The sequence below is a fragment of the Heterodontus francisci genome, chromosome 1 (genome assembly GCF_036365525.1).
Source record: "Heterodontus francisci isolate sHetFra1 chromosome 1, sHetFra1.hap1, whole genome shotgun sequence".
In the NCBI taxonomy this organism is placed as follows: domain Eukaryota; kingdom Metazoa; phylum Chordata; class Chondrichthyes; order Heterodontiformes; family Heterodontidae; genus Heterodontus; species Heterodontus francisci.
Window position 1 is genome coordinate 35037408 of NC_090371.1, and position 17013 is coordinate 35054420.

Genomic DNA, 17013 nt, shown 5'->3' on the forward strand with positions numbered 1-17013 from the left:
TTGACACGTGGAATTGTGATATAGTAGCCATCACGGAGACATGGTTGAGGGAGGGGCAGGATTGGCAGCTCAATATCCCGTGATATAGAATCTTCAGGAGAGACAGAAGAGGGGGTAAAAGAGGAGGGGGCATTGCAATATTAGTTAAGGAGTCAGTTACTGCAGTAAGGAGAGATGATATCTTGGAGGCGGCATCAAATGAAGCTTTATGGGTAGAGTTTAGGAATAAAAAAGGGACATTGCTAGGTGTTTATTATAGACCCCCAGATAGTCAGCGGGAAATTGAGGAGCAAATATGTGCACACTTTGCAGAGGTGTGTAAAAATAATAGGGTAATTATATTAGGTGATTTCAACTTTCCCAACATTAATTAGGATAGTCATTGTGTTAAGGACTTAGATGGAGTGGAGTTCTTAAAATGTATACAAGAGAACTTTTTAGCTCAATATGTAGAGGATCCAACAAGGGAGGGTGCAGTGCTAGACCTAATTCTGGGGATTGAAGCTGGACAGGTGGTTGATGTGTTGGTGGGGGAGTATTTTGGTGATAGCGACCACAACATGGTACAATTTAATAAAAGCAAAATACTGCAGATGCTGGAAATCTGAAATAAAAACAAGAAATGCTGGAACCACTCAACAGGTCTGGCAGCATCTGTGAAAAGAGAAGCAGAGTTAAAGTTTCGGGTCAGTGACCCCTCTTTGGAACAATTTAAGCTTGTTATGGAGAAATAGATAATTTGCAAAAAAAGGTTTTGGATTGGGGGAGAGCGAATTTTAGTAAAATAAGGCAGGATCTGGCTAAGGTAGACTGGAAAGAGTTACTTGTCGGGAAATCTACAGAAGCGCAGTGGGGGGCATTTAAAAAGGAAATGGGGAGGGTACAGGCCCAACAAGCTCCCTCTAGGGTAATAGGTAGGAGCAACAAGCCCAGAGAACCATGGATGACCAGAAACATTCAAGGTACAAGGCGGTGCAGTGGTTAGCACCGCAGCCTCACAGCTCCAGCGACCCGCGTTCAATTCTGGGTACTGCCTGTGTGGAGTTTGCAAGTTCTCCCTGTGTCTGCGTGGGTTTCCTCCGGGTGCTCCGGTTTCCTCCCATATGCCAAAGACTTGCAGGTTGATAGGTAAATTGTCCATTATAAATTGCCCCTAGTATAGGTAGGTGGTAGGGAAATAAAGGGACAGGTGGGGATGTGGTAGGAATATGGAATTAGTGTAGGATTAGTATAAATGGGTGGTTGATGGTCAGCACAGACTCGGTGGGCCGAAGGGCCTGTTTCAGTGCTGTATCTCTAAAATAAAAAAATGGTACGATGAGAAGGAAAAGAGAGGCTTTTAGCAAATACAAGGAGAGCAAATCAATGGAAGCATTAGTGGAGTACAGAAAGTGGAGGATGGAGCTTAAGAAAGCAATTAGGAGAGCAAAGAGGGGATATGAGAAAGCTCTGGCTGGTAAAAGTAAGGAAAATCCCAAGATATTCTATAAGTATAAGTATATCAATGGGAAGAGGATAACCAGGGAAAGAGTAGGACCCATTAGGGACCAAGTGGGAAATTTGTGGGCAGAGCCAGAGGACATTGGTAGGGTGTTGAACAAATACTTCACATCTGTCTTCACCCAAGAGAATGAGGATGTAGATCTGGAACTTAGAGAGAGAGAGAGACTGTGAGGTTCTTGAGCAAATTGTCAGAGGGAGTGACAAGGTTTTGGAAGGCTGAAAAGTGGACAAATCTCCAAGTCCGGACGATTTGTGTCCCAGGATGCTGTGGGAGGAGAGGGTGGAGATTGCAGGGGCTCTGACCCTAATTTTTAATCCCTCTCTGGCCACGGGGTAGGTACCAAAGGACTGGAGAACAGCTAATGTGGTCCCACTATTTAAGAAGGGTTGTAGAGATAAGCCAGGGAACTACAGACCAGTGAGTCTCACGTCAGTGGTAGGGAAACTATTGGAGAAAATTCTGAATGAGAGTATCTATCTCCACTTGGAGAGGCAAAATTTGATTAAGAATAGTCAGCATGGCTTTGTCAGAGGGAGGTCATGCCTAACAAATTTGATTGAATTTTTTGAGCATGTGACCAGGTGTGTAGATGAGGGTAGTGCAGTTGATGTAGTTTACATGGATTTCAGCAAAGCCTTTGACAAGGTCCCACATGGGAGACTTATCAAGAAAGCAAATGCACATGGGATACAAGGTAACTTGATAAGGTGGATTCAAAATTGGCTTAGCTGTAGGAGACAGAGAGTGATGACAGACGGCTGTTTTTGTGACTGGAAACCAGTGTCCAGTGGCGTACCACAGGGATCTGTGCTGGGTCCCCTATTGTTTGTCATTTATATAAACGACAGAGATGACTAAGTGGGGGGTAGGATCAGTAAGTTCGCGGATGACACAAAGATTGGCCGAGTGGTTAACAGTGAGGTGGAGTGTCTTGGGTTACAGGAAGATATAGACGGGATGGTCAAATGGGCAGAAAAGTGGTAGATGGAATTTAACGCTGAAAAGTGTGCGGTGATACACTTTGGAAGGAGTAATGTGACACTGAAGTATTCAATGAATGGCCTGACACTGGGAAGTTCCAAGAAACAAAGGGACCTTGGCGTGTTTGTCCATAGATCTCTGAAGGCAGAAGGGCAGGTTAATAGGGTGGTGAAAAAGGCATATGGGATACTTGCTTTTATCAATCAAGGCATAGATTACAAAAGCAAGGAAGTCATGTTGGAGTTGTACAGAACTTTGGTAAGGCCACAGCTGGAGTACTGTGTGCAATTCTGGTCGCCACATTAGAGGAAGGATGTGATTGCATTGGAGGGGGTGCAGAGGCAATTCACCAGGATGTTGCCTGGGATGGAACATTTAAACTACGAAGAAAGGTTGGATAGGCTTGGGTTGTTTTCGCTGGAGCAGAGAAAACTGAGGGTTGACCTTATCGAGGTGTACAAGATTATGAGGGGCATGGACAGGGTGGATAGGGAGCAGCTGTTCCCCTTAGTTGAAGGGTCAGTTACGAGGGGTCACAAGTTTAAGGTGAGGGGCGGGAGGTTTAAGGGGGCTTTGAGGAAGAACTTTTTTACCCAGAGGGTGGTGACAGTCTGGAATGCCCTTCTTGGGAGGGTGGTAGAGGCAGGTTGCCTCACATCCTTTAAAAAGTACCTGGATGAGCACTTGGCATGTCATAACATTCAAGGCTATTGGCCAAGTGCTGGCAAATGGGATTAGGTAGACAGGTCAGGTGTCTTTAATGCATCGGTGCAGACTCAATGGACCGAAGGGCCTCTTCTGCACTGTATTATTCTGTGATTCTGTGATATAGAATACAAAAGCAGGGATGTAATGCTGAAACTGGTTAGGCCACAGCTGGAGTATTGCATGCAGTTCTGGTCACCACATTACAGAAAGGACATTAATGCTCTGGAGGGAATATTACCAGGGCTTGAAAGTTGTAACTATGAGGAAAGATTGGATAGGCTAAGGTTGTTTTGCCTAGAACAGAGGACGCTGAGGGGTAACTTAATTGAGGTGTACAAAATTATGAGGGGCCTAGATAGAGTAGACAGGAAGGATTTGTTTCCCCTAGTGGAGAGGTCAATTACCAGAGTGCACAGATTTAAGGTGATTGGTGGAAGGATTAGAGGGGACATGAGGAAAAACTTTTCACCCAGAGGATGGTGGGTGTCTGGAATTCACTGCCAGGAACCGCAGTGGAGGCAGAAACCCTCAATTCTTTTGAAAGGTACCTGGACATGCACCTGATGTGCTGTAACCTGCAAGGCTACAGACCATGTGCTGGAAGCTGGGATTAGATCGCAGCTAGTTTGTCCAGCCGGCACGGGCATGATGGGCTGAATGGCCTCCTTCTGTGCCGTAATTTTTCTATGGTTCATCCAGTTCTGAATTTCGGATACAGTCTCATAATTTAGTAACACAGATTCCACATGCAGGTACAGCAAGCAATTAGGAAGGCAAATGGCATGTTGGTCTTTATTGCAAGGGGATTAGAACACAAGAATAAGGATGCCTTGCTACCATTGTACAGGGAGAAACAGAGTTAACGCTTCAGGTCTGTGGCCTTTCATCAGAACTCATCAGCCGTTCTGATGAAAGGTCACAGAACTGAAACATTAAATCTGTTCCTCTCTCCACAGATGCTGCCAGACCTGCTGAGTATTTCCAGCACTTTCCGTTTTTATTTCAGATTTCCAGCATCCACAGTATTTTGCTTTTATTATACAATTGTACAGGGTTTTGGTAAGACCACACCTGGACTATTGTGTGCAGTTTTGGTCTCCATATTTAAAGGAAAGATAAACTTGCATTGGAGGCAGTACAGCGAAGGTTCATTAGATTATTTTTATTCCTTCATGGGATGTGGGCGTCGCTGGCTAGGCCAGCATTTGCTGCCCATCCCTAATTGCCCTTGAGAAAGTGGTGGTTAGCTGCCTTCTTGAACCACAGCAGTCCTTGTAGGTACACCCACAGTGCTGTTAGGAAGGGAATTCCAGGATTTTGACCCAGTGACAGTGAAGGAACGGCGATATAGTTCCAAGTCAGGATGGTGTGCGACTTGGAGGGGAACTTGCAGGTGATGGGTGTTCCCATGCATCTGCTTTCCTTGTCCTTCTAACTGGTCGAGGTCACGGGTTTGGAAGGTACTGTCTAAAGGAGCCTTGATGCATTGCTGCAGTGCATCTTGTAGATGACACACTGCTGCCACTGTGTTTTGTTGGTGGAGGGAGTGAATGTTTGTAGATGGGGTGCCAATCAAGCGGGCTGCCCTGGATGGTGTTGAGCTTCTTCAGTATTGTTGGAGCTGCACCCATCCAGGCAAGTGGAGAGTATTCCATCACACTCCTGACTTGTGCCTTGTAGGAGGTGGACAGGCTTTGGGGAGTCAGCAGGTGAGTTACTCGCCTCAGGATTCCTGGCCTCTGACCTGCTCTTGTAGCCACGGTTACTCCAGTTCAGTTTCTGGTCAATGGCAACCCCCAGGATGTTGACAGTGGGGGATTCAGCGATTGTAATGCCATTGAATTTCAAGGGGAGATGGTTAGATTCTCTCTTGTTGGAGATGGTCATTGCCTGGCACTTGTGTAGCATGAATGTTACTTGCCACTTATCAGCCCAAGCCTGGATTTTGTCCAGATCTTGCTGCATTTCTACATGGGCTACTTCAGTATCTAAGGAGTCACGAATGGTGCTGAACATTGTGCAATCAGCAGCGAACATCTCCACTTCTGACCTTATGACTGAAGGAAGGTCATTGATGATGCAGCTGAAGATGGTTGGGCCTAGGACACTACCCTGAGGAACTCCTACAGTGATGTCCTGGAGCTCAGGTGATTGATCTCCAACAACCACAACCATCTTTTCCTTTGTGCTAGGTATGACTCCAACCAGAGGAGAGTTTTCCCCCGATTTCCATTGACTCCAGTTTCTCTAGGGCTCCATGATGCCATACTCGGTCACATGCTGCTTTGATGTCAAGGGCAGTCACTCTCACCTCACCTCGAGTTCGGCTCTTTTATCCATGTTTGAACCAAGGCTGTAATGAGGTCGGAGCTGAGTGGCCCTGGCAGAACCCAAACTGAGCCTCACTGAGCAAGTGCCACTTGATAGCACTGTTGACGACACCTTCCATCACTTTACTGATGATTGAGAGCAGACTGATGGGGCAGTAATTGGCCGGGTTGGACTTGTCCTGCTTTTTGTGTATAGGGCATACATGGGCAATTTTCCACATTGTTGTAGCTGTACTGGAACAGCTTGGCTAGGGACACGGCAAGTTCTTGATGGTAATGGTAGAGTGATGGATATGCCGGGCCATGAGGTTACAGATTGTGGTTGAGTACAATTCTGCTGCTGCTGATGGCCCACAGCACCTCATGGATGCCCAGTTTTACATTGCTAGATTGATTCCTGGGATGAGAGGGTTGTCCTATAATGAGAGGCTGAGTAAATTGAGCCTATGCTCTCGGAAGTTTAGAAGAATGAGAGGTGATCTCATCGAAACATACAAGATACTGAAGGGGCTTGAGAGGGTAGACACGCAGAGGTTGTTTCCCCAGGTTGGGGATCTAGAACAAGGGGGCACAGTCTCAGGATAAGGGCTCAATCATTTAGGACTCAGATGAGGAGAAATTTCTTAACGCAGCGAGTTGTGAACCTTTGGAATTCTCTACCCAACAGGGCTGTGGACGCTCCATTGTTGAGTATATTTAAGGCTGTGATACAGATTTTTGGTCTCTCAGGGTATCAAGGGATATGGGGAGCAGGCAGAAAAGTGGCGTTGAGGCCAAAGATCAGCCATGATCATACTGAATGGCGGAGCAAGTTTGAGCTGCCATGTGGTCTACTCCTGCTCCTTATGTTATGCAATGTTACGAACACACAAATTAGGAACATGAGTAGATCACTCGGCCCCTCGAGCCTGCTCCGGCATTCAACAAGAATATGGCTGATCTGATTGTAATCTCAACTCCACATTCCCACCTACCTCGATAACCTTTCAACCCTTTGCTTATCAAGAATCTATCTACCGCTGCCTTAAAAATATTTAAAGACTCTGCTTCCACTGCCTTTTGAGGAAGAGGTCCTAAGACTCACGACCGTCAGAGAAAAACATTTTTCATCATCTCTACCTTAAATGGGTGACCCCTTATTTTTAAACAGTGACCCCTAGTTCTAGATTCTCCCACAAGGGAAAACATCCTTTCCAAATCCACCCTGTCAAGATCCCTCAGGATCTTATATATTTCAATCAAGTCGCCTCTTACTCTTCCAAACTCCAGCTGATACAAGCCTAGCCTGTCCAATCTTTCCTCATAAGACAACCCGTCCATTTTCCAGCTATTAGTCTAGTAAACCTTCTCTGAACTGCTTCCAACGCATTTACATCCTTCCTTAAATAAGGAGACCAATACTGTACACAGTACTCCAGATGTGGTCTCACCAATGCCCTGTATAGTTGAAGCATAACCTCCCTACTTTTGTATTCAATTCCCCTCGCAATATATGATAACATTCTATTAGCTTTTCTAATTAATTGTTGTACCTGCATTCTAACTTTTTGCAATTCATGCACTAGGACGCCCATATCGCTCTGCATTTCACCATTTAGATAATATGATTCTTTTTTATTCTTCCTGCCAAATTGGGCAATTTCACATTTTTACACATTCTATTCCATTAGCCAGATCTTTGCCCACTCACTTAACCTATCTGTATCCCTTTGTAGCCTCCTTATGTCCTCTTCACAACTTACTTTCCTACCTAGCTTTGTGTCATCAGCAAATTTAGCAACCGTATCTTCGGTCCCTTTATCCAAGTCAATTATATATTAAGAAATTGTAAAAGTGTTCAACAGTAGAGGAGTTGAGAGAGAGAGCTGGTGGTGAGGTAGAGCTGGGTGCCATTAGCATACATGTGAAAACCAATGCTGTGCTTTCAGATGATATGGTTGAGGGGGAGCACGTAGATGAGAAATAGGAGGGGACCAAGTACAGATCCTCAGGGAACACCAGAGGTAACTGTGCAAAAGCAGGAAAAGAAGTCATTGTAAGTGGTTCTCTGTCTATGATTAGATGGATAAGAAAGGAACCAGGTGAGAGCAGTCCCACTCAGCTAGAAGGGTACGTGAGGGAGAAAGAGATAGAAGAATATGCTGATAGATTATTTGAAATGGAGCACAGTCCAATTGGGCCGAATGGACTGTTTCTGTGCTGTACATTCTATGCAATATGATGTAAAAACCATTCACTGTATCTTACTACATTGTCATGCAGACCATCACCTGCCAAGAATGAAGCATATTAATTTTGTCATATGAACATTGATTTTAAACTGTTGCTGGAGCGAGGAAATGATTTGTTAAACAGATCAGCCATGGCTAGAAAAAACATTTGCATATTAACAGACAGTGCTTGTGGAGACAAAGGACCATTCCCTGACACATTCAACCCACAATGGACTTTGATCACCAGACATTGAAGGTGAGGAAGCTCACATTCCAGGATGACTGCTAAGATGGCCGAATCCACAAATAGACGTGGTCAAACCAGCTAGTCACATGACTAAGCTGCTGGGCAACGTGAGTTTTTTTCTGAATTGTACAGACAGTTTGAGAGACTGTTTTGCTCCTGGACTGTAAAGATCTCTCCTGGGTGGCTCGTCACAGCCTCTCTTATCTGCTCCCATCTCTTTCTCACGGAACTCCACATCCACTGAAGACGTGAACCACCAGAGAGAAAAGTCTACTACATCAAAGTTTAAGAAGAATACTTGGCCCCAATGAAAAGCAAGACCTACCTACAATCAAGGGCTCTACAGCGAGCTTGAAGAACAGTAACCAAAACCATCTTCAGAAATTGCCTCAAATTTTTCCAATTTATTTCTTCTGCTCTTTTCTGTCTCTATCTGCACGTGTGTATCGCGTATGCATGCTAGTGTGGGTGCATCGCGTATCCATAGGCATTAACCGAATTAGAGTTTAAGTTTAATTTCTTTGCCTTACAATTGGAAAGCAGTGAACATGGATTCACTAAGGGGGAGCTAAAAACACGGTGTGTTTAAAATTAAACCCTGTTACGGTAAGACCAGGTGAATGCTGAGAGGGAACCCTAGACCCCTTCTCACCTGGTCGTAACAACATGGTACACTGCTTCTTCCTGAAACAGTGACCCAACCTGCACTGATGCTTGCTTTTTGTTGCTGCCACAAGCTCAGCTCACACACAGGTGGTGAGCTCAACTTTGAATTTCGCCTCCACTTGAAAATGAATGCTTCACTGCTCTGAGTGCCCCATCTATTGACGAACAAAGAAGGTGAAGTGGAAATCTGATCCAAGTGTTCAAAATTGCAAGAGGTCTTCATTAAGAAAAGTGCGAAAAACAATTTCCAACTGGTTGGTGAATCGGTGACTAGACAGCATAAAATTGAAAAGGGAGAAGGGTGAAGATTTTGTTTTTAAAATGCAGAGCGCTGTTACTATGTAATGTAATGCTATGTAATACCCTCCCAGAAACAGTGATGAAGCAGAATTCATAACAGCTTTAAAGGGGAGTGGATAAATATTTCAAAAGAACATGTAAACTGGTATGGCAAATGGGATTAAGCACTGGCACAGATGCCTCCTTCTATGCTGTAAGAAATACTATGATCCCAATTTTACCTGCCCCCACCAGGTGGATGCAGTTAAAATAACGCGAGTCAGTTACCCCCTCTGATCTTGCTTCCATCCTGCCATGTCCTGTTATTAACTTGCTCTTCTGAGCAGGCGAGCAGATGCCCACTGGAAGGAAGTGGAGTCTTGTTTTAAATATGCAGACAGTCATCTACAATTTCTAGCTGAGGCCTGAGCAGGTAGGGACTGCGCTGGCCCCTCAGTATGGCAAAGACCTGCTGGAAGTCAGATCCTGGGCCTTCAGTGCTTTTCCAGGCCTCACAAGAAGGCTTTGTGCTTCCCTCACACCTGGCTATCACCCCTCTTCCCTATTGTGGCCAGACAACCCGATCGCAGATATCCCCGTCCCCCGCACTGCTGGAATCTGTGCCCACTGGTCCTCAGCTGTGTCCTCCTGCTGCAAATTCCTATTCTCGCCCAGCAGCTAGGCTGTCAATTTGACCAGCTGTCAGATAGCAGTATGTTGCAGATTATTTAAGTGAGGCCTAGGCATTAAGACTGGCAGGGCCTCTAAGTGCCTGGCCTTGCTTGGGTTCCCCTACGTTCCCTCATTCTCATGAAAGGTCACTGACCTGAAACGTTAACTTTGCTTCTCTCTTCACAGATGCTGCCAGACCTGCTGAGTATTTCCAGCACTTTTTGTTTTTATTCCCTCTCCACCTACCCGTTAATATTGGGCCCTATGATTCTAGTGGTCTAGTGCTGACCACATGCTACAATCTTCCTGAATGAAAGAATTAAGATAGGCAGAATGACCATCCTCATTCACAACTATCTTGTGTTTTATGGCATCTGTTTGCTCATGTTTTGTCTAAATATAGTAAAATGGAACAGAGGGAACTGAAAGGCAGGATGAGTTCATCGTTGTCAATGGGCTTTTTGCGTCAGTTAAACTGTATTGTAGTAGCTCAGGTCCTTACCAGGAACCAATCTAGTGAAGCACCTTAAGCCAAAAGAACAACTGGCTATTGGGGAATGAGGAGTGGGGATGGAAGGGGGTGCAGAGAAAATCCATCCTATATTTGATGCCATCAGCTGGTCTACTGGAAACCGGCAATAAATGTGGCCTAATCCATTCCCAGAAACAAATAATAACAAGTCCTGTGCAGCCATTTACATCACAAAGTTGCCTACAATTCAGCACGACTGTTGTGAAATTGATAATCTGGTTCAGGCACTCGACAGGGATGGCTAGTGCATCTTCTTCTGAGGCTGACTTTAGAGCAGAATGTGAACATCTTTGTGTTCCAGTTATAGTTAATATAGTAAATGTAATTGTTCTATACTTATGAATCAATGGTGGACCCCTGCCTTTTTCTGTTATTGAAAACATACTTACATCGTCAGACAGAATTACAAGGCGTCCACAGCACAGGAACAGGCCATTTGGACCTACTGGTCTATGCCAGTGTTTATGCTCCACACTGGCCTCCTCCCACTCTATATTAGATTAGATTAGAGATACAGCACTGAAACAGGCCCTTCGGCCCACCGAGTCTGTGCCGAACATCAACCACCCATTTATACTAATCCTACACTAATCCCATATTCCTACCAAACATCCCCACCTGTCCCTATATTTCCCTACCACCTACCTATACTAGCGAAAATTTATAATGGCCAATTTACCTATCAACCTGCAAGTCTTTTGGCTTGTGGGAGGAAACCGGAGCACCTGGAGAAAACCCACAGGGAAACCCGCAGACACAGGGAGAACTTGCAAACTCCACACATGCAGTACCCGGAATCGAACCCGGGTCCCTGGAGCTGTGAGGCTGCAGTGCTAACCACTGCGCCGCCCTTCTACTGCATCTCATCCAATTGGCATGTTCTTCTAGTCCTTTCTCCTGATGTGCTTATCTAGCTTCACCTTGAATGCTATTCGCCTCATCAAGTTCCTGTGGTCGTGTTCTAATTTATGCTCTACTTTGAATACTATCACAGTATATTTTACATTTACCTAAACAAGCAGACTGAGTTTCATTGCAATGTAAATTTCATCAGCCAGTTCCTTAATCCATAGCCATTGACAAGGGAAGAATTATTTTACAAGTGAAGGCCAGAAGCAGTTGGGGAAACTGGCTGCTCCTCAACATCCTGTCCTGTTATCTGCTTAAACAAGGGTTTTTAAAGTTGTTTTACAAACTGTTAGGAAGGTCGACTTTCGATTGCTTTGCAAATTCAACTAATTACAGTATGAAATGACCTGTTACCTTGTTGCACTGAATCCTTGGGCTGAAGTGTGGGAGGCAGAAGTTTAACGTCATTCTCTGCAGCCGAATTAAGAACAAATTCTGACTGAGGCTTCTTCTGTAACAGGGGGAAATAAGTCAATAGTTAACTGCAATCATATAACCTGTGCACAACTAGACTGAAATCAACTACCCCAACCTTCAGAATACTAGTAATTACAAACTTGGATCAGCAGCGCACTGAGAGGGAGTTTTTTTTTTATTTGTGCATGGGATGTGGGCATCGCTGGCTAGGCCAGCATTTATTGCCTATCCCTAACTGCCCTTGAGAAGGTGGAGGTGAGCTGCCTTCTTGAACTGCAGTAGTCCTGGGGGTATAGGTACACCAACAGTGCTGTTAGGAAGGGAGCTCCATGATTTTGACCCAGTGACAGTGAAGGTACAGCGAGATAGTTCCAAGTCAGGATGGTCTGTGGCTTGGAGGGGAATTTGGGAGGTGATAGTATTCCCGTGCATTTTCTGCCCTTGTCCTTCTAGGTGGTAGAGGTCACGGGTTTGGAAGGTGCTGTCGAAGGAGCCTTGGTGAGTTGCTGCAGTGCATCTTGTAGATGGTACACACTGCTGCCACTGTGTGTCAGTGGTGGAGGGAGTGAATATTGAAGATGGTGGATGGGGTGCCAATCAAGCGGGCTGCTTTGTCCTGGATGGTGTCGAACCTCCTGAGTGTTGTTGGAGCTGCACCCATCCAGGCAAGTGGAGAGTAATCCATCACATTCCTGACTTGTGCCTTGTGGATGGTGGACAGGCTTTCGGGAGTTAGGAGATGAGTTACTCACCATAGAATTACCAGCCTCTGACCTGCTCTTGTAGCCACAGCATTTATGTGGCTGATCCAGCTCAGTTTCTGGTCAATGGTGACCCCCAGGATGTTGATAGTGGGAGATTCAGCATTGAATGTCAAGGGGAGATGGTTAGATTCTCCCTTATTTGATATGGGCATTGACAGGCACTTGTGTGGCGCGAATGTTACTTGTCACTTATCAGCCTATGCCTGGATGTGACAGTGGTAGGATTGAACACAATTGCGGTATCAGACAGTTTACGCAGATAAACTCCCCCGGTTTGCTATCTCATCCTCTCCACCCTGTAAAATCTATAGCATGTATCTGTGCAATAAAGGGTAAGTGATTTGCTGCAGCAACCATCGGCCAGCACTCAGATAAGCGCAGAAAGTGGCATTCCAATACTTCTCTGACATTTTACACAAAATTGCAGCACTTGATAAGTATAGAAATTTGAGACGTTTGTATTGGGACAAAGTACTGTGCCAGATCACTTGCTCTAATAAAATACATGCTGAAACTGTCAAGTTTCTTTTCAATCACTACTGAAACCATTCGGGACTTGGTTGCAACATGACTGCATTTTACATCACACTTTATTGACTGAGACCTGTAATTATAGCCAATATGCTTAATACAATATCCCCCCTTTTTTCTAAATCACAGATGTCTTAAGATAATCGGAACTACTCACAATACAGGGAGTGAAAAAGGTATTAAATGTTTAAAATAAAAAGCAACAAATTTACAAGTTTCTAAAGCGTATTGGAGGGCTAAGGGTCACAGTAAGTTTAGCTTGTGGTCGCTGTATAGTCACAGTTCTGACTGTTGGTGGAAATGTTGGGTTTGGTCGTGTCTTCAAATGTGTCCTGTTGGTAATGGGATTTCTCGGCGCTTCTTGGTCTGGAACTTCTTGAATTTGACAGCGGTTCCTACGCAATGTCATGCCATTGGACGTTCAGACCTGGTATGACCATGGTTCTGGATAAGAACTGACAACTTACACTGGATTCCACGTTCCACGAGTCAGATGTTGAACACAAACTTTTTGACCAATACGGAGACTGGGCAATTCTTTTCCTGCATGATGGTCACGAGTGTCTTTCATTTTTTTCTTGCCTGTCGAGCAATTCTCTCCTCACCTCTGGAAGTGTCAATAACTGGTGACCCGGTAGGCTTGCACGCACTGGCCGACCAACAACAACTCGGCTGGAGGTGGGTTTGTTGCACTAAGCGGCGTTCCTCCGAGATGTAACATAGCAACATATAAATCGCATTTGGTTTGTCGGCATTTTGTGATCATCGATTTCACAGTGGGAACCATACACTCATACATGCCATTAGGATGAGGATAATGCAGTGATAAAGTGGTATGGCAGACTCCCCATTTGTCAACATGGTTTTAAACGGTTTTCCTATGTTCTGGGTTCTGTTATCTGAGACGAGTTCCTGCAGTGCCTCGAAAAGACTGAAAATTGAACTTAAAGTGTCCACAATTTGGAGAAATAATCTGTCACAACTATGAAATCCTCTCCATGCATACTAAAGAGATCAGTTGCAATTCCAGTCCATGGATGTGCAAGAACTTCATGGGGTAACAGAGGTTCACTCTGAAGACTGGGCACGTGAGCTTGGCATAGCTCACAGTCCTTCACGCTTGTTTCAATGTCATGCCGTATCCCCGGTCAATAAGCTGTTTCTCTGGCCAACAATCTTGTGCGGTCCATACCCATGTGTGTTTGATGTTGCAAGATGGCCTGTCTGCAAGGTTTTGGAACAAGTATTTGTTTGTCTTTAAAGATGACACCCTGAGATATTCCAAGTTCATCTCTGAATGGCCAAAATGGTCAAATAGCCTCTGGGTCAACCTGGAAAGGTTCTGGCCAGCCATCCATCAGGGTTTGCCAGAGCTGTTGCAAAGTAGGGTCATCAGACGTTTGGTGTCGAAGCTGTTGACATTCATAAGGTACACCTTCAATTTCAAAGTTAATAAGATCGACCTGAAGTTCTAATGAAATGTCACTGGTTTTGGACGGGTTGGTTAACTGACTCAACGTATCAGATGTGATCAAGGTAGTACCTGGCTTGTAGCGAATGTCACAGTCATAACCTTGAATTTTAACAAACATTGTGGTCGAGGTGGCACGCTTATCAGCGGTTTCCACCAGATCGTCTCCAGGGGAGATGGCGGCGTAGTGGTAATGGCACTGAACTAGTAATCCAGATGCCCAGGCTAAAACCCTGGGTGCACGTGTTCAAACCCCACTATGGCAGCTGGTGGAATTTAAATTCAATTAGTTAATTAATAAAAAAATATGGAATTGAAAGTTAGTCTCAGCAATGGTGCCATGAAACTATCAATTGTCATTAAAAAAAAAAAACCCATCTGGTTCACTAATGTCCTTTAGGGAAGGAAATCTGCTGTTCTTACGTGGTTTGGCCTACATTTGAGTCCAGTTCCACAGCAATCTGGTTGACTCTTAACTGCCCTCTGAAACGGACTAGTAAGCCACTCAGTTGTCAAGGGCAATTCAGGATGGGCAACAAATGCTGGCCTTGCCAGCAACGCACACATCCCATGAAAGAATTAAAAAAAACTCAAGGAGTTTGTGATCTGTTTCAACAATGAATCTTTACCCCAAGAGATATGAATGGAAACTCTGAATTCCGAAGACTAGGCCTAAAGAGTCCCGATCAATGTTGGAGTAATTTGTTTGGGCATTCGATAGACGCTTGGAGGCAAATGCAATTGGCTTTCCTTTCTGAAGGATGCACGCTCCAAGGCCTTTTTGAGATGCATCGACTTCTCATAAGGTCTCCTCTGCTGGGTCATAGAATTGGAGTGTTGACAGTCCCCTCAGTGATTTTGTTTTGAGATCATCAGATATGCGTTGATGATCTTCATGCCACACAGATGGAACTTTCTTTTACGGGAGATGACGAAGAGATTAAGACTTTTGAGCAAAATTTGGAATATACGGCGATAACAACATTGCAGAACAAGCTTGTCTTTCGGGTTTGGTATTGAAGTGATGTCTTCCAGCTTGAAAGGGTCAGGATGGATACCTGGATCGGAATAGATGGACCCGAAGAAATTAATCTGCTTCACATTGATGTTGCACTTCTGTCCCTCTCAAGTGTGCTGCTGCCATGAGGAGATGTACTGGCTAACGGACAGCCCGAATGGTAACCTTTGGAAACAGTATCTTCCGAAAGGAGTGCGAAACGTAGTTAGTTCTTGAGGTGACTTCGCCAAAGCAAGTGACCAGCTTCTGGCATCCAGTTTGGAAAAGAATTTTGCATTCGCAAACTCGGTTTAATTCCTCTCGGGTTGGGATCTTATGTAGACATTGTTTCAGTGCCACATTTAGACGTCTTGGGTCAAGATAGGCTCGAATGGATCTATCTTTCTTTATCATACGTGTAACGGAGTTGTATCAATCGGTGCGGTGCTGTACCTTTTGTATGATGCTATCTTTCTCCATCTTATCCAGTTCAGTCTTTAATTTGGCTTGAACATGGATGCTGTACTTGCATGGAGGATCAATCGAAGTGATGGCATCGGCGTGAATGCGCAAAACTGTATTGCCCTTAAAACTGCGAATCTCGACAAACCTGTCTGGTTAGAGTGAGGTTAAATCAGTTGCAGAAGCTTGTCCTTCTGGTCGGTAAGCTTAGCATGCGAGTCGAAGCTGTGGATTGTCACTAATGTGAGGTCTTTGCATGCCATTAGGCCTGCAATTGATAAACCTGTGTTAAACATGATATAAAAAAATGTGGGGTAACCAGGGTGAGTTGTTATATCTACACTCGAGCATTATGGATCCCAAAGACAGAATCGCTGAACCATTGTACACCGTGAGCTTGGCGGTAATCGGTTGAGCCATAGTTTGCCATTTCTGTGGATACATATTCTTCAGAATACAGAGAGGTAGAATACTGGCGCTCACACCTGTGTCAATCTTGGTCCAGAGCGAACCTTTGCCAGCTGTGATGAAATGTTACAGACCTGAAACTTTAACTCTGATTCTGTCTCCACAAATGCTGCCAGACCTGCTGAGTATTTCCACTACTTTGTTTTTACTACAAACTTAACTTTAATTGCTTGTCTATCTGGCTCAGCAATGGCCAAGTTTTTTTAATTTGTTCATTTACGGGATGTGGGCATCGCTGGCTAGGTCAGCATTTATTGCCCATCCCTAATTGCCCTCGAGAAGGTGGTGGTGAGCTGCCTTCTTGAACCGCTGCAGACAATGTGGTGTAGGGACACCCACAGTGCTGTTACGGAGGGAGTTCCAAGATCTTGACCCAGCGACAGTGAAGGAATTGCAATATAGTTCCAAGTAAGGATGGTGTATGGCTTGGAGGGGAACTTGCAGCTGCTGGCGTTCCCATGCATTTGCTGTCCTCGTCCTTCTAGGTGGTACAGGTTGTGGGGTTTGGAAGGTGCTGTCGAAGGAGCCTTGCTGCAGGGCATCTAGTAGATGGTACACACTGCTGCCACTGTGCATCAGTAGTGGAAGGAGTGAATGTTTGTGGATGGGGTGCCAATCAAGCAGGCTTTGTCCTGGATGGTGTCGAGCTTCTTGAGTGTTGTTGGAGCTGCACCCATCCAGGCAAGTGGAAAGTATTCCATCACACTCCTGACTTGTGCCTTGTAAATGGTGGACAGGCTTTGGGGAGTCAGGTGGTGACTTACTTGCTGCAGGATTCCCAGCCTCTGACCTGCTCTTGTAGCCACGGTATTTATATGGCTGGTCCAGGTCAGTTTCTGGTCAATGGTAACCCCCAGGATGT

At 45.0% G+C, this 17013-nt stretch overlaps 1 protein-coding gene across 4 annotated transcripts in view; it reads right to left on the minus strand.

The window, feature by feature from the left end:
- Positions 1–17013, minus strand: part of ubox5 (U-box domain containing 5) — a 56207-nt gene that overhangs the window by 17447 nt on the left and 21747 nt on the right. For all 4 annotated transcript variants that reach the window (XM_068028939.1, XM_068028961.1, XM_068028954.1 and 1 more), the window contains exon 2: positions 11396–11492. In XM_068028939.1, the coding sequence (XP_067885040.1) occupies positions 11396–11449 (54 nt within the window). In that variant the 5' untranslated portion in view covers positions 11450–11492. The remainder of the gene's footprint in view (positions 1–11395; positions 11493–17013) is intronic.